The following is a 21,023-nucleotide window of genomic DNA, read 5'->3' as shown; positions in this document are numbered from 1 at the left end:
AAATGAAGACTTCCCAGCTGTCCTCAGGGCACAGACCAATGACTAAAAACTCCTGACTTGGTGAGCTTGAATCTGGAAGGCCTGTAGTCCCTGGCGGCCCTGGCATTCACCTGGAGCACTCTGGGGCGTGTGCTATGTGAGGCCGCCTGCAGTGACGTGGGGCACCCTTCTCTGGGCTTCCCGCACTGCACTAATGCCATCTTGTTGAGGCTCACCCACAGGCGCTGGTCTCGCCATTTATGGTCTTTATCTTTTTTTTGATGGAGAAGGATTGCAGTGCAAATTAGACTACAGGGGTAGCTGGTGGGGTGATCGCAGGCCTCATCAGGTGGTCAGCATTACCCCTTTAATCCCGAGTGCTCACCTCAAGTCCAACCTAGGCCAAAGAGGAAGCCAGCCAAGCCAGGCAGAAGTGGCAGGGAAGAGAGAGGAGACGAGGGATAGGTGTAGACATGCGTTCCCAATGGGGCGATAGTGCTCCCGGGAGGCGAGACTGGTTCCTGGGGAGGGTGCTGAGAAAATCTGCATCTTATGATGGATATACATATGTACGTTACACAAACAGATGTACTGTGTATCTGTGATAGTAAAATTCCATTTGGGGGAGGCGATTAAGAAAAACAGGTCTGGAAAAGTTCCTTCCCATGTCACCATGTGGGTATCAGGCCTCCCTGCTTCTCACTCTCTCCTGGCCCCTTCTGGGCAGGCTTGGGAGAGCCGGCTGGACAAGTAGCACTGAGCAGACCCAGTGTTTATAAGGGGCTGATTTTGGCATCACAAGAGTGGGACGAGTAACAGCAGGGAGTGGAGCTCTTGCCTTTCTGAGGCTGGTGGAGCTCTGGCTTCACCTCGTCTCTCCCAGCTCCAGGCTTTTGTGGAGAGGTGGGGAGAGGGCAGCTGAGCCTAGTGCAGATGGGGGGCCATTACGGTAGAAGACAAGCCTTGGCCATTTTACTTGCATCTCCCTGGGCATCTGTAGCAGTGTGCCAGGGGCCAGCCTGTCCACCCCTGTGGTCTCTTGAGATGGGATAAGGTGAGCCACGTGGTTGTCTGCACAACAGTGGCCCGCTGGGGCGGTACAGTTGATCGGGCAGTACAGTTGATTGAGCGATACACGAAAGCAAGCAAGTGGCTTTGATGTGGCCCCTGTGTGTGTGTGTGGGGGGGGGGAAGCACATTACAGGAACAGGCAGCAGAGCGTCGTCATCTCTTACCCAAGATGTTCTTGGAAATGCTCTTGCTCTGAGTGAGAATTAGGAAATGGCCTTCTATTTTAGGAGCTTGGTGTATATTACATGTTGTTGATTCACTTATGATGATCTTGCGCGCCTGTGGGCCCTGTGAAAGGGTCTTGTTGGCAGAGGAGAGACTGAGGGTGGTGGGAGGGCATGAGGAGGCTGGCCCTGAGCAGGGGAGTGTGGGCCCGACTTGGTCACACTGACGTTAGACTGGGTTTCCTGGGCCACGCGTTCTTGGTGCCAGTGAGGGTGCAGTGCGGAGAAAAGGACAGAGGTCAGGCCCAGATGTGGGCCCTCGTAGGAGGAAGGAAGCCCAGGGTAGCACGTGTCCTTGGGAGGTTAGGTTTGGGGGATGGTCTTTTTAGGAGAAGTAGTTCTGATGGGGGCTGGCCTGTGATAGCAGGCCCTGTAACTCAGGGGAGGGGGACCAAGTTGGGGCAACAGGGTGCAAAGTAGAGGACCTTCCTGTTGTCTGTCACATGACATTTTAGGATTCTGAGAGACCTTCATTACAGAAATGTCACCATGGTGTTGTCAGAGACAGCGAGTTCCCAGGGCAGGGGGATGAGGCAGTACCCACTGCCACATGGCTGCTCATCCCAGGCCTGCTTTTTCTCTGACTGTGATAGCAGCTGGCTCATTTCCTAGCAAAGAAGCGGAAACAGAGTTCTCTGGACAGAAACTTACAGGGCCCCATGGGTTCCCTCCTTCATTAGCCTCTAGTGGACTTGGCCTGTCCGGCCCGGAAGTCCCTGAGTCCCCAGCAGGGACTCTCACTTCTGGCACCCCTTTGGGCTTCACAGTCTTTTATGGTGTGTCAGCAGCCTGAAATAGGGAGAGTTGCGTGTCCCTAGGTAGGAAGGGCCCAGCTTGTCTTCAGGTAGATACAGAATGGAGTAGACTTGTTCTTACCAAGTGCCTTTGTCATCTCCGTATCACAGCCCCACGCCTGCTGGCTTAGATAGAAAGGATTGCTGTTCCCTAGCCTATCGTGTTAGCACGGCAGTAGCTTCTATCCTGAGAAGCAGGTAGGAAGTGAACTCCCATAGGTTGGTGCTCATGGAAGGGTGCCGGAGCCTCTGGCCAGAGTGGGCTGTGAGTTCCCATGGCCAGGATGTGGCTGGGGCAGTTCGGAGAGCAGAGATTAGAGGCCCTGAACTCTCTGGGAGGGGCTCTGGTTAGCATTGAGGGGGGATGTAAGAGCAGGACCTGAGCTCGGGCATTACCAGGTTCCCTTTAAGAACCCACTTCTCGCTGTGCTTGGGGGCAGAGGGCCCAGCGTGCAGTATGGCAGAAGACAGAAGAGCCCATCTCAGCGAGCCGTCCCTGGAGTGCCAGGCTGCCCCACAGACCCTCGCTCCCCAGCCCCTCGCTCCCCAGCAGCACCTGGGGCTGAGGCAGTGTGTCTGCAAGTAGCCTGGGGCGGAGAGCAAGTCCTGTTGTAGCCTGTCCTCTCGGGCTGCAGCAGCCGTCTTATCACCGCAAGCCCAGTGCTGGGCCACTTTTCTCTTAGGTTGAGACGAGGCGTGGAGAGGCGTCCAGCAGATGCTATGCTCATTTCCTGTCTGCACGTTTCCTTTTCCCTGCAGGCCTCTGGCTGTACCTGGCAGGGAGCAGCCTGCCCTGTCTCACGTTGATTGGCTCTCCTAATTTTGGGTACAGGTCGGTTCACCGGGACCTGGAGGCCCAGATTGCCATTGTGACGGAGAGCCGGGCCCTGCAGCAGCAGCTTCACCAGGTTAGTTGGGGCAGTGGGATTTCCTGGGGTGAGTGGGGGTGTAGCTGCGTGCTCAGCCTGCCTGTGTCACTGGGTCCCCTGAGAGCTGACTCTCGCCGTGGTCTCCTGCCAGGGATTGAGAGCAGAGTCAGAAAGTACCAGAGTCCTCACAAGTGTGCCTATGGCAGGGATGGCCGGTCATGAAAGAAACAAAAGGTGGTATTGCTGGGCCATCCTTTGAAGTCAAACACACTCTGACTGCTGCGGCCTCCTCCCCCTGCAGGGGCCACTTCACATCCTGGGGGACTTTTGCTTTCCCCGCACAAGAAGAGAACAGTGTTTTCTCACTGGGATGGCAATACAGCGGTGGTTCCAAACCTCTTCTAAGAATGCACATCACCTATGAAAGGGTGCAGAGGGTTAGGAGCCAGGGCTGCACAGGACCTGGGCCTGCTGGGGAAGAGCTTCAGCAGCTTCCAGTCATTTCTGAAAAGACCAAGGAGGTGCTTCAGAGTTGGGGGAGGGAGAGGCAGGAGGAAGGTTGCCCCCCAGGCAGAAAGGATATGCAGGGAGCCAGTGTCTTTGCAAGTAGAGACAGAGACCAGAAAAAGAGCCAAACCTTCGAAGAAGCCAGAGTGCCGGTGCACAGATGATTCACAGCGCTCACGCACTTTGGGGGCTCCAACCTCCCGCTCACGGCTTTGTCTGCCCTTGAGGCGGTGTGCACCGTCCTTTTGCACTGCTGACTTGGACTCCATTTCATTTCACAGTTGTCTCACTTGGTAATGATCTGGTTTGGGGTTGAATATACGGGAGGTGGTGGCGAGTGCCTGGAGGAGTGCCCAGCCAGGAGCACGGTCCTTTCGTGGTGTGTTCGCAGGGTCTGGAGGTGGGCGGCCTGTGGGGCCCAGCAGAAACTCATGGGCTGCCTCTGCCTCCCAGCCCTGTCGGGATGGCGGTTGGGCAGGTGGGCTCATTTTCCCTTGAGGAACGCCAGTGTCTTGGTATATCTGTGCCGTCTTTCTCATGTTCCTGGTTGTAGTAGGACTTCCTTCCTTGCAGCCCTGAGAGGGAGGAGGCAGGTGTTCTTCCCGACAGTGGGGGAGACGGGACCTGAGAGCAAACCAAACTTGCTTTGGCTGGCTCCACATGTTGGTGTGGACTGGTGATCGAGCACAGGTGGCCCACTGAGGACCCTCCCGCTCTCCTTGGAGGAGAGTTCTCAGAGTGTCTGGTCAGGTCTGTGCTCTCAGCCATTTGGAATTCTGGAGAGCAGCCCTTTCTCCCAAGCCAGGGCTGGAGAGTTACAGGGGTAGGGGACCCTGAGCCCCATGCCTCTGGCCGGCTGGCGACCCACCAACAGGTCCCCAGAAGCAGGGGAGAGACCCCTGTTTCCTCAGTGGGATAGGAAGGCAGTGGTCTCGGCCCTCCTTCCATGAGAGGAGGATTTTATTTTCTGTTTAGAGAATAACAGAAAGTTGCTGAGTCCGTTAGTGCCCTTCTATGAGTCTTCGTGTTGGATTACCTGCGGCACTGCTGACAGACTTCTGAGCGGGCAAGCGCAGGAGCAGTGTGTGTGGAACCTAGACGACGCTTTAGGCTCGGGGTCCAGTGACCTTTACAACACAGCCTTTCCATGGAAGGTGCCAGCTTCCCGCCTGAGTCATGGGATACAGATAACACTGCTGTAGGCCAGCCCTCAGGAGCTTCAGCTGTTGACTTTGTTAAGCTTTTATTCTCCAGTGTTTGGGAATTACTGTTGCGAAATTGTTGGAGCCTTTGTTGATGGACGAGGAAACGGTAACTGCCGTGTTCCCTGGGATCTGCCTCCTGCGATCTGGGAATCTTGTCAGTGCCTGAGTGGGGCCTTGGTGCCGGGAAGGGCTCACGACGGGCGAGAGGAAGTGGCAGCGGTCGTGCTCTGGGTGGCCAGCGGGAGAATCTGATCTGCTCAGCAGGTTTCTTACCATAGTGAGACTTCCAGCAAATGACTGAGGAAGCCCCCACAGCTGAGGTTCCAGCAGGGGACAGATGGCCTTGGAGCCAGGCTGGTGTGAAAGTACAGACCTGCAGCTTTCACTGGCCGAGTCTCCTGGACCTTTGCCTCCATTGCAGGGAGAGCTGGGTTTCCACAGATGCCTGGTCGGTGAGGGTCTGCCCTGGGTCCGTAGAGAGTCGTTAGTGTGAACTGGCCTTGGGCCAGGACGAGGTCTCCTTGCATCTGGGTTGATTTGGGGGAGCAGGTCCCCCAGGCCTGTGCACAGGGTCCTGGTACTGGCTGCTCTCCCCCACTTCCTGAGTAAGGGGACTGAACCCACATCCTGGATCTTGAGAAAAGCTGGGCCGGTTGTGGTCAGGAGCTGCTTTCCCAAATGACATATTTGGGATATTTTCTTTTTCTTCCCAAACCTGAATCCCAGGGGCTTTTGATTGTGGGAGGGTGGCAGTTCATGCTACTGCAGCTCTTCCGTTCTTCAGAGACACATTGATTTCTGTGCCTTTGAAATGCATTTCTAGATAATTCTGCCTGTATACTTATATACTAGGACTGCAGCCACCCTCCGGAGAGGCCCGTCTGATGCCTGATCCTGGGACTGCCCAGCCACACAACCTCCCCACAGCCCAGAAAGTCCCTAAAAGCCCTGCTGCCCGGGTCCCTGCTCTCAGAAGCCGCCTCTGGAGTTCTCCTTGGGATCCAGAGAAGGGCCCTGTTTGTATCACTTTGGGCACTAGGAATGGGGAGATATTTTTATCAGAATCCGAAGTCCCTCCCTGCACTTAGTACGTACAATAAAAACTGAAAGCTTCCTGGTTTTGTTCAGAGAGCACGGTTTACCACTTGTGACCCCAGAACGACTCCCTTGAACGGCATTGTAACCTCGGTCAGCTGACTTCCTTCTCCATCCCTGTTGTGGAGTCTATGAAGAAAGTTAAGTGTTTCTGGTAATTTAATTGAAATCTTGGCTGTGTATTCATTTGAAAACATAAAGCTGGAGCCGGGTCTGTGGAGATTTCTGCAAACCAGCCCCCTGAGACCAAAGCTGGCTCCTCTGTCAGGCACATCTAGCCGGGGATGGGGTCCTTTGCAGAAGCAATTAGGAGGCTGGAGGGTTAGAGCTGGGATGGAAAAGTCTGGAAGTGCAGCGTGGACCCTGGCCTCAAGAGCACCTATTTCACGACAAAGGGGTGTGAGTGTGAAAAATGTGCAGGAAGAAATGAAGTGGAGACCCTCGATTTCCCCACCCTTGACAGAAAAAGCAGTGGACATACTCTGTTGTGTTCCTCCATTCCGTTCTCTCTGGGTCAGAGGAGTTTGCCAGTGACGCGTCTTCCGTTTCTGCCTCCAGAGAAGACAGCGTGCAGCTGCCCCACGGGATGGGGCGGCATTGTCCCGGGGTTTCCTCTGGTGCTCCTGGTCCTGCAGTGGACAGAGTGTTCTCACAGCCATTGCCGTTGGATCCTCCCCATAGGATGGGAGAGTCGGTATTTTACAGATAAAAGGACATATGATTCAGAGAGGGGCTCACAGCCCTGAGTGGTGGAAGCGGTGAGAATCGCATCCCCTGCCTGCTGCCTGCTGCCCTTCGGAAGCTCCATCAGATCCCTTCTTACTGAAGGCAGCATGCAGCGGGTGTAAAGAGAAGTTTCTTCTCTCAGAGATGCCAAACACACTTTAAGATAGGCTTATATAAATGTTTTGTAGCTTGTTTTTAAATATGAAAGTAATGAATGTTCATTGTAAAAATTAGGAAAAATTAGAAGACACTAGCCGTTTCATGCAGAGATGATCACTGAAGTCATTTTATTATTCCCTCTCTGACTTTTGTTGTGTGTGTATGAAAAGGTATAACTTGCTTTTTTAATGAAATTACTTATATCTAGCATCTTTTGCTTAATATATTGTGCATTTTCCCATATTATTAAATAAGTGTTCTTCTAGAACCATGATTATCTCATGATGAATGCTGTTTTGTCATATGGGTTTATTATATTTAATTGGTTGTTGGACATTTAGGTGGTTTCCAGTTTTTCCCTGTTATAAATGTTGCTAAATGTGGTCAATATCAGTATACAGACTCTTAGTGCATGGTTCTGAGTGCATCGTTATTGTCTTGGGATAAACTCCTACAAGTGGAGCTTTTTAAAACTTTTGATACCTGTTGCTAACTTGCTCTCTAGAAAGGTGGTTCGATTCCCCTTTCTGTCCACAGCATGCGAGTGTCTCCTGGGCCTTTGTCAGCACGGGGCCGTGACGTGACAAAACCACGTTTTGCCAGTTTGGGAGAAGTAAAACTGTCTCATTTAAAAAATATCTCATTTTAATTTGCACTGTCTCATTTAGTGAGGGTGAACTTTTAAATATTTTTTCCACCAGCTGTATTTCTTCATCTATAAATTGCCTGTTGTGTACATGGCTTGCTCTTAAAAGTTTAGAAGCACGGGCTTGTTAGCTTTTCTTTTTTTTTTTCTTTTTGAGGAAGATTAGCCCTGAGCTAACTGCCGCCACTCCTCCTCTTTTTGCTGAGGAAGACTGGCTGTGAACTCACATCCGTGCCTATCTTCCTCTACTTTATACGTGGGACGCCTACCACAGCATGGCTTGACAAGTGGTGCCATGTCCGCACCTGGGATCCGAACTGGCAAACCCTGGGCCGCTGAAGCGGAACGTGCGCACTCAACTGCTGCACCACTGGGCCTGCCCGGCTTCTTAGCTTTTCTAAGGAGTGTTTTGCGGGGCCTGGCCCCCCCGCCCCAGTGGAGTCTCTGGGCTGCTTGACATGCGAGCTTGGGGCCAGCAGGCATGTCACCGGGTGCTGGAGGAGACCCCTAACTCCTGTTTGTTCCTCTTTCTCAGGAGCAAGAGCAGCTGTACCTGAGGTCAGGGGTGGTGTCCTCCGCCACCTTCGAGCAGCCGAGTCGGCACGTGAAGCTATGGGTGAAGATGGTGACTCCACTGATCAAGAACTTCTTCTGAGGACGGACAGGTGCTGGCTCGAGGGCCGCCCCAGCATGGTTTTCCCAGGACTTCAGTAGCAGGGCGGTGGTTTCCGCTTTGTCTGGGGTTCCTGGGCTCCAGGGCTCTTTGGTCCTTTTGTTGGTTCCATTCCGAGTGGTGTAATGTCTCAGGTCATGGATGGTCTTCATCAAAGTTTTTGAAACCTAATGCTAAATTAGGCAGCTCTTTCCCCTTCCATCAGGTGCTGCCTCTCCCTCAAGTGCCCGGCCTGGCCGTGGTGGGGTCAGCACATGCAGTGCTCTGCGGCCCTGGGGTCAGGGCCTCGTGACGCGGGGGTGCACAGGTGGATTCCGCGTTCCCCTGCTCGAGGCTGAACATGGTCCAGAAGGCAGGAGGAATGGGGGGAGGAAGCGCTTTTGGTTGGGAGAGTGGGTCTGGCCTGCCTCCCTGGCCAGCTGTGCTTGCTGGGATGAGACCGCCAGACCTCAGGGCTGCTGCCTCAGCTCCCTGACGTTTCTGTGACATGCACTTACGGAGCTGTGATGTGCTCCATGCTGGCCACAGGTAACAGGTCACGCTCTACCTACTCAGAAGGAACCTGCCGTTAGTGGTGGAGGTGGCTGCTTCACCCAGAGCTGCTGGCTGTGTCCCACAGTGGGACGTGAGTAGGCCTGACCTGAACTGCCCCTTGGCTGTCAGGACACCAGGAGGCCAGCAGGTTGCGGCTGCCGTTAGAGATGGGGGTCTCTCTGTTCCAGATCCCTTCAGACCCTGACCTCACCCCTAGATGGCCCCACATGGGATCAGTGTCCTGGGGCGCTCTGGGTGGAGTTGTCCTAGGCCGTTCCAGGCTCTGCTAGTCCAGCCCTCACTGGGAGGTGAGGATGGGAATGGTTGGACCTTTGGCTTGTGGGGAAGGGGGAGAGAGAAAGAGTCACAGACAAGAATGGAGGCGTGTGTGGCTGGTGTGTTTTCAGCATTGGCTCTCTGTTGGCGGTGTGGGTTCCCGTGGTTCCTGGTACCATGGTTCTCCTCTCAACCTCATTTTTTAAAAAAGTGTATTTTATGTCATCATTTAGTTTTTCTTCAGTATTTTAATTTTTTCCAAATAATGTACAAATTTAGAGAGTAAAATACTAAAAGACCAACAAAATGCAGCTGTCTCTGCATCTGTCTCTCACTCCTGGCTGACTCAAGAGTGGGGAGCCTTGGTTTTGGCCCAAGCAGCCTCTTTTGACTCTTTTATCTGTTTCTTATGTTTACACATGTTCATATTTCTACAAATGTGTATATTGCTTTTTTCCCCCTAAAATATAAACGCTTAAACAAAAAAAAAACCCAAAACATTATACCAATGTCACACCTGATTAAAACGTTAGCAAGAATTCCTTAGTATCATCAAATACCTGGAAGATATTCACAATTCCAATTGCTTTGTAAATATTTTTTATTTCACTTTGACTTTCCCTTGGGTTTGTTCGACCTGAGGCTCCACATGAGGTCTATGCCTAGTGATTGGGTGATGTCACCTAAATCTCTTTTAATCCGGTTCCCTCATTTTTTCCCCTTGCAATTTATTTGTTGAAGAATGAACCTCATTTTTATTAGATCTGCTTAAAAGGTTTTTGTGTCACTTTCTCACAGCAGGACATCTTTAGAACACGTCATGTGTATTTATCAACAGCCAAGGTGCCCTGCCTGTGTGTCTCTCTGCCCAGTCTCTCCATCGTCAGCTGCTTGAACCTCGCCCAGAGAAAGGGCTTCCAGAGAGAAGGCCTCGGCCCCAGGGCATGGCAGCCCATCCTTTCCATCCCTGCGTCCTGCGTGTGGCCTCTGGAAGAGCCTCACGTGTCTTCCTCTGAGGGCTGGCGGCTCCGACAGTCACCTTCCTGGGTTCTAGAAGGCCGTGCTGGTCTGGCCCACCCAGCCATGCTGTGTGCATGGGGCGCTCCAGTGCTGGGAGCACCTTGTCTTGTTCCAAGAGTGCCTGCAGCCTGTCTCCGCAGAGCCGGGCAGATCTGCCGGTTTTAGGGAACCGGGTGGAGTGGTGGCCACAGCCACACTGCCCTGGGGCAGCAGCACATCACTTAGCACTGTTTGCCTTCAGACTAGTGATTACATTGTCCTGGGGGACAATTAGACCAGAGAAGCCAAAAGAATGTGCCAGGGCACTGGGTTTCTGTTTGGAGAGAGGTTTTCGGTAAACAGCGTGTGCATTCCTACAGATTCTGTGGGACCAGAGTCAACGTTGTGCCACAGCTGGCTTGAGCAATCTGTGGCCGGCTCCCTCCACACTCACTCAGCTCCTCCCTTTGTCTCTGTTCGCTACGTTCAAGACAGTCCTGGCAGGTTCTCCCACCCAGGAGTGCTCCCCGAACCAAGGCTCCCCACTCTTGAGTCAGCCAGGAGTGAGAGACAGATGCAGAGAGTGGCCTGCTCCAGGCCTCAGTGCTTTGAGATGCAAAGCGGATTTTGTCCCACCCCCTGTTTTCCCCATCACTGGTTTGCAACCCAAAGGTGAATCATCTCTTGGAAAGTTTGGATATAATTTTGTCAGCTAACCACAGTATGTACGTGTGGAATAAATTACTGTTTTATTTCTGGCTCTAAAGGCAAAATTGGAAAACCTTCCCGTTTCGTGGTTATTACCAGGGATTGAAAATGAGTTGCATGGTGGCCACTGGCAGTTTTATCTCCTCTGGTCAGAGCAGTGGCTCTCCTGTCCCTCCAGCCTGGACATGAAGGGCTGCAGTGACCCCTCCTGGCCAGCAGAGGTGGTTGGCAGCAGCCCGGCCCATCGGCCACAAGTCCTGCCTTCCTCGCCAGAGCCGCAGAGGGGCGGATTCTCCAGGCCACAGGGAGGGAGGCTTTGAGGGAGGTTTTTCCTTCTCCCTCTTAGCCCCCCTGGGCCCCAGGATTATTGTGAATTATTGGCCTCAGAATTTGGGCTTCCAAGACCTCTTCTTTACCCATGGTTTGGGTGAGAATACTCAGAAAAAAGTTTTCACAAAACTTCAGGATCAAGTTGAGCTTAGAACGAGCCCAGGTATTCCTAGGGGGCTCCCTTTACTCTGCTAAAAACATGAAGGGTGCCAGCCTGTGGGCCCTCTGAAGGCTGTCTTATCTGGAGTTTGTGGGCCCTACTAGCTGCCTTCCCTGTGCCCCTGAGTTTCCAGTTGATCGTCTCCTCTTGTCTACCCACTACCCTAACCCTCCTTGAATGGCAGCCCAGTCGCTTTGCTGGAATGTCCTGCATCAGCCATGGAGAGTCAGACAGGTCTGGGGCTCGCTGGTCTCACTTCTGCTGAGATCCTTCTGGATACAGCTAGAAACAACCTCCTGCCAGTCAGATTGGGCACCTGAGGTCTCAGCCAGGTCTGTCCCTGGGCAGCCCCAGGACCAGCACCACAGCAGATGCTTCCCTTGGGGCAGGAGCCCAGGGAGTGAGGGACAGCTGCCTGGCTGCCTCTCGTCCCTTCCCTGCTGGCTCGTGGGCAGGCTGTTGCTGACCACCTTGGGCAGGAGGCTGTGTGTGCTTGTGAACTGCCTTTCCTTGTAGGACACAGTTGTTTTGCTTAGCCCCCTCTCCCTGGATAGCTTGAGGCCTGAAGCACAGATGGGCTGAGGGACTTGTCAGCAGGCACGGGGGGCTCGGCCTTCCTCATCCCACCGCACTGCTTGCTCCCCGATTGCAGTTCACTGCTGGGAAGCCTGGCTTGTTGGGAAGTCACAATTTCTTGGCTGTGGAGCAGTGACCCCCTACTTTTAGATGGGGCACACCCTCTGATAAGCCCTGATCCCTTTCCCCTGCTCACCCCAGGCAGCAAGTTAGGCTGCTCGAGGCAGACACCACCCAGTGTGGGAAGTGAGAGCTGATGGCGAGGGGGAGGGGAGGGAGATGGAAGAAGATGAAAATGCTGCCCAGTAGGAAAAAGAGACTCTGGACTTGAGCAATTTAGTGTGGAAATCAGAGGCCTGGGACCTCCCAGGACACACACATGTTTGACGTGGTCCCTGAATCTGTGTTCATTATGTCCTGTCTCAGCCATTTCAGAAAGTGGGCAGTTGATGGGGAGGCGCATCTGCTACACACACATGGCATCTCTGTGGATGGGTTTGTTCTTCAGGATCCCGGGGTGGGGAGGGACCATTCCCATCATTGAGGAAGGCTTTCTTGTCCTTGAGAGAAGGCAAGGTGTGCTCGGGGATTGTCTGTGTGGAGGTGGCAGCTCCTGTTTGTGGGAACGCCCTGGCCCCTCATTGCTGGGTCGTTTGCATGTGGCATCTGGCCAAGGGTGTGGTGCCACACCTTCATCCCATGTGCTGCTTGTGGGAAAGAGTAAACCCGACTCACCCCTCTAGGAAGTCAGGATTTAGGGGTTTGGTTTCTGGGGGTGCTTGTCCCAGCTGCTGAGAATCGGGGCCTTACCACCAAGCCTGTGTCAGGCCCCTGGTGGCCATCAGGCACCGAGCTGAAGGCCAGCTGAAGGGAATCAACGGGCACAACTAAGTGACTGCATTGTTTTGATCCCATCCGCACCCCTCTTGCAGGCTGCCCTCCACCCTTTGGCTAGTCCAGATGTGCACGGTTATAAAGTGTTTTGATGATTTAGGAGAACAAAAAGCAACTATGAGTTCCTGTAAAAATAAGTGATAATTGCAAAGCTGGGTTTCTAACTGTAAATTGGAAGCTGTGGTAGGATCTGGCCCAGGGGAGCCTGGGCCTTGAGGCAGGACCCAGGGAGCGAGCTAGACCTGCAAGAGCAGTGCCACAGCTGCCAGGATCCACTTTGCTGCCTTCTCTTTGGTCTTCAGGTTAAAGGTCCAGACGTAGGTGGGGCCTCGGATGCGTGTTTTGTACACAGGACACTCATATATGTTCTTGGTCTCCATGCGGTCCACAGGAATGGCCTTGATGAAGATGACGGGCATGGCTGGCGTCAGCTCTTTTAGCCGAGCTTCAGCGATGACTCCGGTCTGGGTGTCCCAGCGGGCTCCTGTGGGGACAGCACGGCTGAGGGTCAGGGTGGCCTGTGGTGAGGTGACTGGTTCCTGTCTGGTGTGCTGGCTGTGATGGAAGGGAGGGGCTGGAAGGGAGAGGTCTGGCCTTGCACTCCCACCCCTGCAGAGATAGGCTAGTGCCCCTGCGACACCGGCTTTGGCCCCCCTCCTCCAGAGAGCTCAGGCCAGGTGCTGGACTGGCACGGGAATTGCTAAAGATGGAGTTGCAAAGAGGACTCCGTAGATGACTGTGCACGCTGTGACTGCCCAGGTGTCTCGCCATGCTCCGAGGAGCAGCTCTGCGTAAGGCTCTTGGTCCTGTCGTTTACACGGGCTGTGTTCAGAGCCTCATCTCTCAGCCTTCTTAGTTTCAGTGGCAGGAATCGTAACTCAGCTGACAATTACAGGAGAGTCCCTTCATATGGAATGTCTAAACTATGTGTACATACACAGTATAAATAATTACATGTACGCACATATAATTGTTACGTGTCTTTAGCCAGACTGCTATTATTTCTACTCACCCTATTTAATGATATTTATATTTCCTGTCTGTAGTTCCAAAATAAACATGGAGAATGTCTGCTGCTGTGCTTGTCTTTGGTGATGTGGGAATTGGGGAGCCCTGAGCCTTTAGCTAAGCCCTGACACCCCCACACGTCAGGGTGACGTCAGTCGCTGAGTAAGGCGGAGGTGTGTGGTGGAGTAGCTGGCTCTGAACTCGGAGTGGGTCTGAGGAAATGGGCCTGTCTGGCCTCTGCTCCGCGCAGGACAAGGCTGATGTGGGAGGGGACTGAATGAGCGCCTGGCCTCACTCCCCTCCTGCTGCTAGGTCCCGGCCACAGCGGGGGACTAGGACAGGAGCTGGGCAGAGGTGGGCTCCTGGACATCAACCCTCACCCCAAAATGCCCATCTATCCTGGGCTCCCTGCTCCAAGGCCTGGGAGGGCTGAGTTCCTCATCACCCCAAAACAGGCACTCACATCTGAGGATAAGCCTGCCATTTTCAGCAGAGCAGATCCAGGCTGGTTGCCTACACTGGCGTGTTTTTGGTCACAGCCTCTCAGCACATTCTCAGAATCATGTCACCTGTCTCACAGGCCCCCCGTGAGCGCCTCTCTCCCATCCTGCCCCCTCACAGCACGCACACAGCCTGTCTTTGCCAGAGCTACTTTCTCTCTTCCAGCCAAGGAGGACTGGCTCTGGAAGCTTCCACAGACGGGCCCCCTTGTTACCTTCCATGAAGAGCCCGTACACATAGGAGCCCTCTCTGGGGGGAGCAGTCATGTCCTCCCGGTTCTTCTTGGTCACTTCCACAGACAGACACATCTTGTCCAGCGGCCACTCATTCTTCCTGGCCATGGACTGCATGATGGCGGTGAGGAAGGACTGGGGGTTGAAGAAGCCGGCCAGCCACACGGTGGTGGGCAGGGCAAAGTCTGTTGTCCAGGCCTCGAGCTCCTGGAAGGAAACGTGAGCAGGCATAATGCTAGAACCTTTCGTGCGCATCTCAGCAGAGCGCCAAGAGGGCCCTGGAGATAAGAGATCAGTGCAGTTCGGCCGCCTGCCTGTGACGTGGCTTTACTGTCTGGCTCCATGTTAAATGAGGGAACAGGAAGAGAAGGGTCAAGGAAGGATAGCTTAACTTTGAGGACAATCTGGAAGCCCAAAAAAGGCTTTTGCTGTCGTCACCTCGCCGCTTTTAGAAGGCAGCTAACCTGATGGGGTTCACAGGCTTTTGAGCTCTGTTAGAGAGAGCTCTCTATATTTGTGTTGATGGAAGCTGCTCTCTCTCTAAGCTTACTGTTTTCTTCCTTTAGGAGGAAGTGCCTGCATTGTCAGGCGTCTTTGTGGCGTGGGCCAGGCCCTTCCGGCCCTGCTCTGACAAAGGCCAGGCCAGCAGGGGCCTCCAGGCCTCAGGGCGGGAACATATGTTCCCCCTTCCCAGCCATGTTCCTGCCGGCTCTGGGGGCGGGGTCTGCTGAGTGTCCCGGCAGGCAGCGACTCCTATGGAAAACTCTTACCCTGATGCGGAGCAGCAGGTCAGCATACCAGGCCGCTAGGCCCATCATGGAGGGATAGGCCCGGGCCACCCACGTATCGGGCACAGTGTCGTAGAACAAAGCCGTGGACAGGTCTTCCATGTCGGTCGTGATGGTCAGTTCCCCCTAAGGGACACACAGATGGAAGTGCCTAGGGTCCTAGGCTGTGCCTCTCGGCAGGGACGCAGACCTGGTCAGTTGTGTGCCTTGTTTGACCTGCTCTTGGCAAGGTGGGAGAACCCCCTCCCTGCCCCCTGCGTGTGTTGTGAGTTGTTGAGAATGTAATTTGACACGGAGTGTGGGTCAGTGTGGTGCCTCTGCAGATGCCCCGCGGTGGCCACGCCAACATTTCCTGCCAGGGAACAGTCTAGATGACCTCCATGGCCTGTTGTGGAGCACCTACAACTCTAGGCCAGGGAATGCAGAGGAGGCAGTGGCATAGTGAGCCTGAGGGGCCAGGCGCCCAGTGGCCTGGGCTTTATTGTTTGGTTTGTGGCCAAGGAGGTGAGTCAGCCTGCGGCCGCCGGCCCACTTCCTAAGTCATGTCCCCGGGGCCTGGCTGACCCATATTTTTTTCACCTTCAGCCCCAGGTTCAGCTCCTTCAGTGAACGGCGCATTTCGTTGGTTAGGATGTTCATTCTTTCACATTCTTGAAAGGCGACTACCACGTAGGGGGTCTTTTCAGCTGCTTTCGCCATGATCTCGGCCATGTTGAACGTTTCCGGGATCTTCTCTAGGATCTCGTCCAGCACAGCCTTCACCTGGAAATCAGTCCCAATAAGTCCCGTCATGCATCTGCACCTGCCAGCCCTCCCCCAGCATCCAGGTCAGGTAGCTGCCCCGGACGTTCACAGCTCCAAATCTGGGAACAAAGGGAAGTGGAGTTGCTGAAAAATCAGGATCATGGAGGTGCAGCCCCACGTTTGACAAGGAGAAGGGAATCTTGGCCAAGAGGCTTTGATGTTCTAGTCCCATTGTCACGGCCATATGGCTGTGGCCATGGGAGCATCAGGCTTCCCTAGCCTGGTGCCTTCAGACATCCTGAGATGTGCCAGCTTCCTTCCCCCATCAGATCATCTGGCAGTCATGGGATTGTGACCTTGTCCTCCATGTGGGCTGTCTGCAGGGACTGTGCTGGTCACACTCTCTCAAGGGGTGGCCCACATGGGGTCACGTACACCATGCCCATCAGTAGATTTCTGGTTTCAATCATCAGATCTAGGAAAGGTCCCAGGGCCTCATAGCACTGAGGGTCTTCCAATCAAGAATTTGGTCTGCTTACTGGGAAGCCCAATACTTAGCTAATTTTTAAGAGAACTTGTCCAGAATATATTAAAAAGTGCAAAGGTGCTAATGCCTCATGAGATGGCAGAGGTGACCCAGACAGGTGAGAATTTATTGAAACATTCTCCGAGCTCTCTGCTTCGAGTGTTTGTGGGATCTGCCCACTGTTACCATCTAAGCTCATCTGGAGGACTGTTCTGTTGTGTCTGGAGTGTCCTGTAAGGGCCACACTTGCTCTCCCAGGACTTTTGGCTGCTGCTCTTGTGCTCGCTGGGCAAGGTTGGAGGATGGCCTGCACTCTTCCCTGGCACCCAGGTGGTGAAGTTAGAAGGCTCAGGGAGGGTGGCCGGCCGAGATGCGCCCAAGTACCTGAACATCTCCTGCCTCTCTAGGCCCTGGATACTCTTGCTGAGCCTACATCTGCCATTGGGACCTGGTAGCCAGCCTGCAGGCCCAGCCCGCGAATTTCTGATTCTCAGGTCTGGGGTGGGGCCTGAGTGTGGGTGCTGACAAGTCCCCACTGGGGTGGACTTCACGACCCCCAGTTCTAGGCCCTGCCCTTTTGCTGTCGCTGGATGGATATTAGGGTGCCTGCCTTCTCCTCGCGAGAGACTCCTGTGCCTGTTCCCGAGTCGGTCTCTTTGGGCTGCATTTCCAGGACAGTGCGGAACAGCTTCTCTGAGGTGACCGTCAAAAAGCCAATCTCTGCGTTGGGGTGCAGGCCGTACAGGTAGGGACTCTCGGGGGGCAGGTTCTCGTCGATGTATTCGTGGTAGCTCTGAAAAGGGGCGGTTGGTAAGCAGGCTGCCAAGGTAAAGCTGTGCAAGCTGGAACCTGTGTCCTCCGTTTATTAAGCATTTCTTACTAGAATGTTCCACCCACGTCTTGCTCTCTGTACAAACCCCACTGGTTCTCCAACCTGCTTTTTGGACCGCCCCCCTTTGCTCCCCAGCTACATAAAGGAAGTTTCCACTCTCCCTCCCCAGAGGCTGCATTTCAAGCCCTCTCTTACTTTGGAGGCCTGGCTTCTTGCTCAGTTATTGATATTCTGTTTGTGACGCACGACTCTCACAGGGAGCCAGCCCGGACGTCATTAATCTCTGTAGTGGCTGCGTCACAGAGTGAGCTCCTGTTTCGTTTGTTATCGTCCCCGAGAAGCAGCTCCCTCACCTTGTAATCCAGGTTGGGGGGTATCTGAAACCCCGGGGCCAGCAGGATCTCTCCCTCCAGCATCTCTGCCCGGATGTACTCCGCCAGGTACGTCCTGCAGAGCCGGCGGTCCCAGTCATCCGTGATGTGGCCGCCGTACATGATTTCCCCAAAGAGGTAGCGGAGGTCGTCCCAGGGCACCTGAAGGAGCACGGAGGCGGTTAGGGGAGGGTGCCCCTGCCTGGCTGTGTCTGTACGAACGAACGTCAGGCCTAGGGGCTCAGCTGTCGTGTGAGGGCCCTCTCCTCCACAGCAGCTGCTTCTCCTCTGTCACCCCTGCCTCTTCCTCGCCCACCAGGCCTGAGGCTCACCTGTTGCCCTCAGTCCAAGGCGCACCTTTCCTCCCTGTGCCACTGCCCTTCAGTCTGACTCTGTTGGCCAGCTGCCCTTGTCACTCTCTTTCCCCTTTGGCTTCTCTCATGAGGGGCCCTCCTCCCTCTGTCTCAGACTGCGCTTCCACCCCTAACCAGGGACGGCCCCGGCCCTCCACCCGCAGCTTCCTCTGCACTTTGCATTGACAGTGACCTCGCTAGAGCTCATCTGCCAGAACCCCGAACTCCACACGTCCACCCCCAGCCCCAGCTCACTTTCTCTGCCTGTTCCTCCCTCTGTTATCCACGCTCAGACGTGGAGCCATCTGTGACTCTTTCCCTTTGCTGTCCACTTTCAGCAAAAGCAGTTTAATTCTATGTGATTGGGTGTTGGCTCTCAGGCACCGCGTATCTTTTTGGCCATGAGATCCAGTTAGTCGTATCTTCAGATGCACGATTGAGTCTTCCCTCTGAGCCCGGCTGAGGTCGCCCGGGTCATTCCTTGCTTGTTGCTCCATTCCCAGCAGCTCGTAGCCACGCGTGCCTCTGACGGGGCTGCAGCGCGGTGAGCTTCGCACAATAACTTACCGACCAGAACCTTGGCTCCCAGGGCTTAGAACACGGGCCACAGTGGGCAGTGCCCACGCGCTCAGCCTGCCACCGCCAGCCCCACAGCCTGCCCTCAGCTACTGCCACTGCTCTCCACCTCCCTTGTGCTTCTGCCTTCTGCCCTCAGCCTGAACGCCCTCTCAGTCGCCACTCGCCAAAACGCCACTCATCCTCTGAAGCCAGCTCAAACGCGGCCTCCTCTACAGAGCGGCGAATGTGTCTCTCCGGCCTCCAGGACCCTGGCGTGTGGCTCCTCCTGCCCAGGGCTCCAGCACAAGTACTCGGGAGCCACAAGTTAATTCCAAATTTCCCAGCAGCCGCTTGGGAAGAGTGAAAAGATCACCCCAACAGGCAATCAGCAGAAAAATTAACATGGTATTTTACATTCTTTTTTTGTACCAAGCTTTTGAAATCCAGCAAAAAAAGAAAACACCCCAGGTGTATTTTACCCCCCCAGTTTGGACGCCCTGCCTGTCACGTGGGACCTCGCTGCGTGCGCCTGGCCCGTCAGTACGTTTGCACCCCTGCGTTTTCTCCAAGGATGCAGCTCCGTGCGTGCAAGCAGGGCATTCGTGTAAGGTGGTAACTGCACCGTGCCTTGCCTAAAGCAGCTGTCTACCAAATACTCGCAAATTAAAGTTAATTGAATAAGAACTTGATGAATCAGTTGTCTGATTTGGTCTCATGAATTTATACTCAAAATACTAGTATTCTCTAAATTGTCATTTTGTGACTTAAAATTTTTTCTTTTCTTGGTTATCTTGAGTATGAGCTGAGCTGCTGTTTCTGCATTTTTCTTATTGGCTTTGGGGACAGCTGCTGTTTCCCTGTGAGAAATAGCTGGGTTGGGCACACGGCCCTCTGCCTCCCTGGCCCCCACGACCCACCTCCTGGGGACAGTCCTCCCCGAGGGCAGGGAGGCAGTGGGACTAACTACCAGGGACGGCTGCCACCCGTGTTCCCACACCTGCCGGTTGAGATCCCTGAGTGCTCATCAGAGACGCAATGCCAGGCCTCTCCCTGAGGGTCTGAGTCAGCCGGTCTGGGTTTGACCAGCGCTCCAGGGTGGGAAGCACTGATCTATACTCCTTGGTATCGGGAGGACGGAACGGGCCGTGGGATGCAGATGACATCATCACAGGGGGTTACTTCACGTGGCCTCCCCGGGGCCACGAGCTCGGATGAAGGAAGGGCCACGTGGTACAGGCCTGGTGCGCAGGGCCTGACCGCGACACTGCTCAGCGGGGCACAGGCTTTCCTTGTGTGCCGTTTGCCCATACCCCGCTGGTCACTGGAGCGCGCAGTGCACGTCCTCAAGCAGTCCTTAGCCACCTGGGATTCTGCATGTGTGTGAGTGTGTGTGAGCGTGTGTGTAATGGGGAAGTGTCTAAGTAAACGTCTTCAAGTTCCGTGCAGGGCTGTGCCTCCCACACGCATATGCCCGAGAGAGCTGCTCCAACGAAACTGCGGTGATGGAAATCCTCACACATCCTCTCCCTCGCGTTTCTTTCTTTGTGTTGGTGTCAGAAGACGTGCTCCTGGGTTCAGCTCAGCCCTGTTGTGGGTGAAGCCACCGCCAGCACCGTGTCCTGCCCTCTGCATATGGAGCCCACCCTGCCCGCCGCTGCGCGGGGCGCGGGGGCCGCCTGCCGGCTGTGCTGCCCTCCTGCTCGCCCACCTCCTCCGAGGTTGGGTGTTTTTCCGGGGAACTGAGCAGACAGACAGACAGCCCTCCAGCTCCCACTGGGGCGCGATCCTGGGAGGCCGTCTTTCTCCACAGTCTGGGCTGGCAGCTCCATTGTGGCTGCCGAGGGGCAAGGTGGTTTCACATCATCGACTGGCAGAAGTCGTCAGAGGTGGGCCCCTTGTAGTTGTTGCAGGCTGCCCATGGGGAGTGGACGTGCAGCGCTGTGCTTGCCCTTCCCTCCCTGGACTTAGTGTCCCCCCTCCCACCCACATTTATTACAATATTGTGTGGACAGAGGAGGGGTTCCCCTGGCTCCAGCGCTCCTAGGCGCGGCGGGGCACGTCCCGCCTGTCCTTGCTTAACCGCCAAAGCTTTGAGGCTGGGGTGTTATCCTCAGTTAGCGAGGGGCCCAGCTGGGCTTCAAACTCAGGCTCCTGGGCACCGGCGCCATTTCTACCATGCCACAAAGGGGTGGGCGCCTCCTTGGCCGCCTGGGCGCTTGGAGGGGCTGCTGCCCGGTTCAGCTGTCTGACCACCTCGCTCCCTCACCCTGAGCAGGGTCTCGGGGCCTCTTGGGCAAGCCAAGCGCTGCTCTTACTCCCTGTCCACCTGTCGGTGTGAGAAGGCGCTGGTTCCACAGTCCTTGTCACTAGTGATTGGGGACAAGAGGAGGAACCCAAGGTTCATGGGGTACACAGCCCTTTGCCTCCTCCTGGGGTCACAGAGGCAGGTGTTGTGTCAGCGCCAGGCTTTTCCTGAGTAAGATCGTGGAAGAGCCGAGAGAGGTGGGGAGGACTGCTTTCAGTCCCGATGAGACGGCCAGGCCTGGGGTTCTCTGGATGGGCGGGCGCTGGGCCATCCACGGGGGCAGTGCCGCTGACCGCAGGGCTCCCATGTGCATTCACCTGCACAGTTGGTCCCACACCTGCACTCACGTCCTCTAGGCCACGCAGGCCTCCCCTCGGAG

The 21,023-nt window shown here is 54.9% G+C and overlaps 2 protein-coding genes across 4 annotated transcripts in view; one reads left to right on the top strand and one right to left on the bottom strand.

The window, feature by feature from the left end:
* The window catches only part of PGS1 (phosphatidylglycerophosphate synthase 1), a 38,618-nt gene extending 25,122 nt beyond the window's left edge, over window positions 1–13,496 (top strand). The window contains exons 8-10 of the mRNA XM_070559812.1: window positions 2,828–2,976; window positions 7,811–7,940; window positions 12,817–13,496. Of these exons, the coding sequence (XP_070415913.1) occupies window positions 2,828–2,976; window positions 7,811–7,930 (269 nt within the window). The 3' untranslated portion in view covers window positions 7,931–7,940; window positions 12,817–13,496. The remainder of the gene's footprint in view (window positions 1–2,827; window positions 2,977–7,810; window positions 7,941–12,816) is intronic.
* Window positions 12,548–21,023, bottom strand: part of DNAH17 (dynein axonemal heavy chain 17) — a 110,712-nt gene continuing 102,236 nt past the window's right edge. For all 3 annotated transcript variants that reach the window (XR_011522838.1, XM_008524885.2, XM_070559811.1), the window contains 6 exons: window positions 17,411–17,590; window positions 16,836–17,018; window positions 15,535–15,717; window positions 14,938–15,081; window positions 14,149–14,374; window positions 12,548–12,909 (listed from right to left, as the gene is read on the bottom strand). Coding sequence is in view for 2 of the 3 variants with exons in the window: in XM_008524885.2 (XP_008523107.2) it covers window positions 12,662–12,909; window positions 14,149–14,374; window positions 14,938–15,081; window positions 15,535–15,717; window positions 16,836–17,018; window positions 17,411–17,590 (1,164 nt within the window). In the remaining variant the exon portion in view is untranslated. The remainder of the gene's footprint in view (window positions 12,910–14,148; window positions 14,375–14,937; window positions 15,082–15,534; window positions 15,718–16,835; window positions 17,019–17,410; window positions 17,591–21,023) is intronic.

The sequence above is a fragment of the Equus przewalskii genome, chromosome 10 (genome assembly GCF_037783145.1).
Source record: "Equus przewalskii isolate Varuska chromosome 10, EquPr2, whole genome shotgun sequence".
NCBI lineage: Eukaryota > Metazoa > Chordata > Mammalia > Perissodactyla > Equidae > Equus > Equus przewalskii.
The sequence above is the reverse complement of the archived record's forward strand: the minus strand, read 5'-3'. Positions and strand labels throughout refer to the sequence as shown.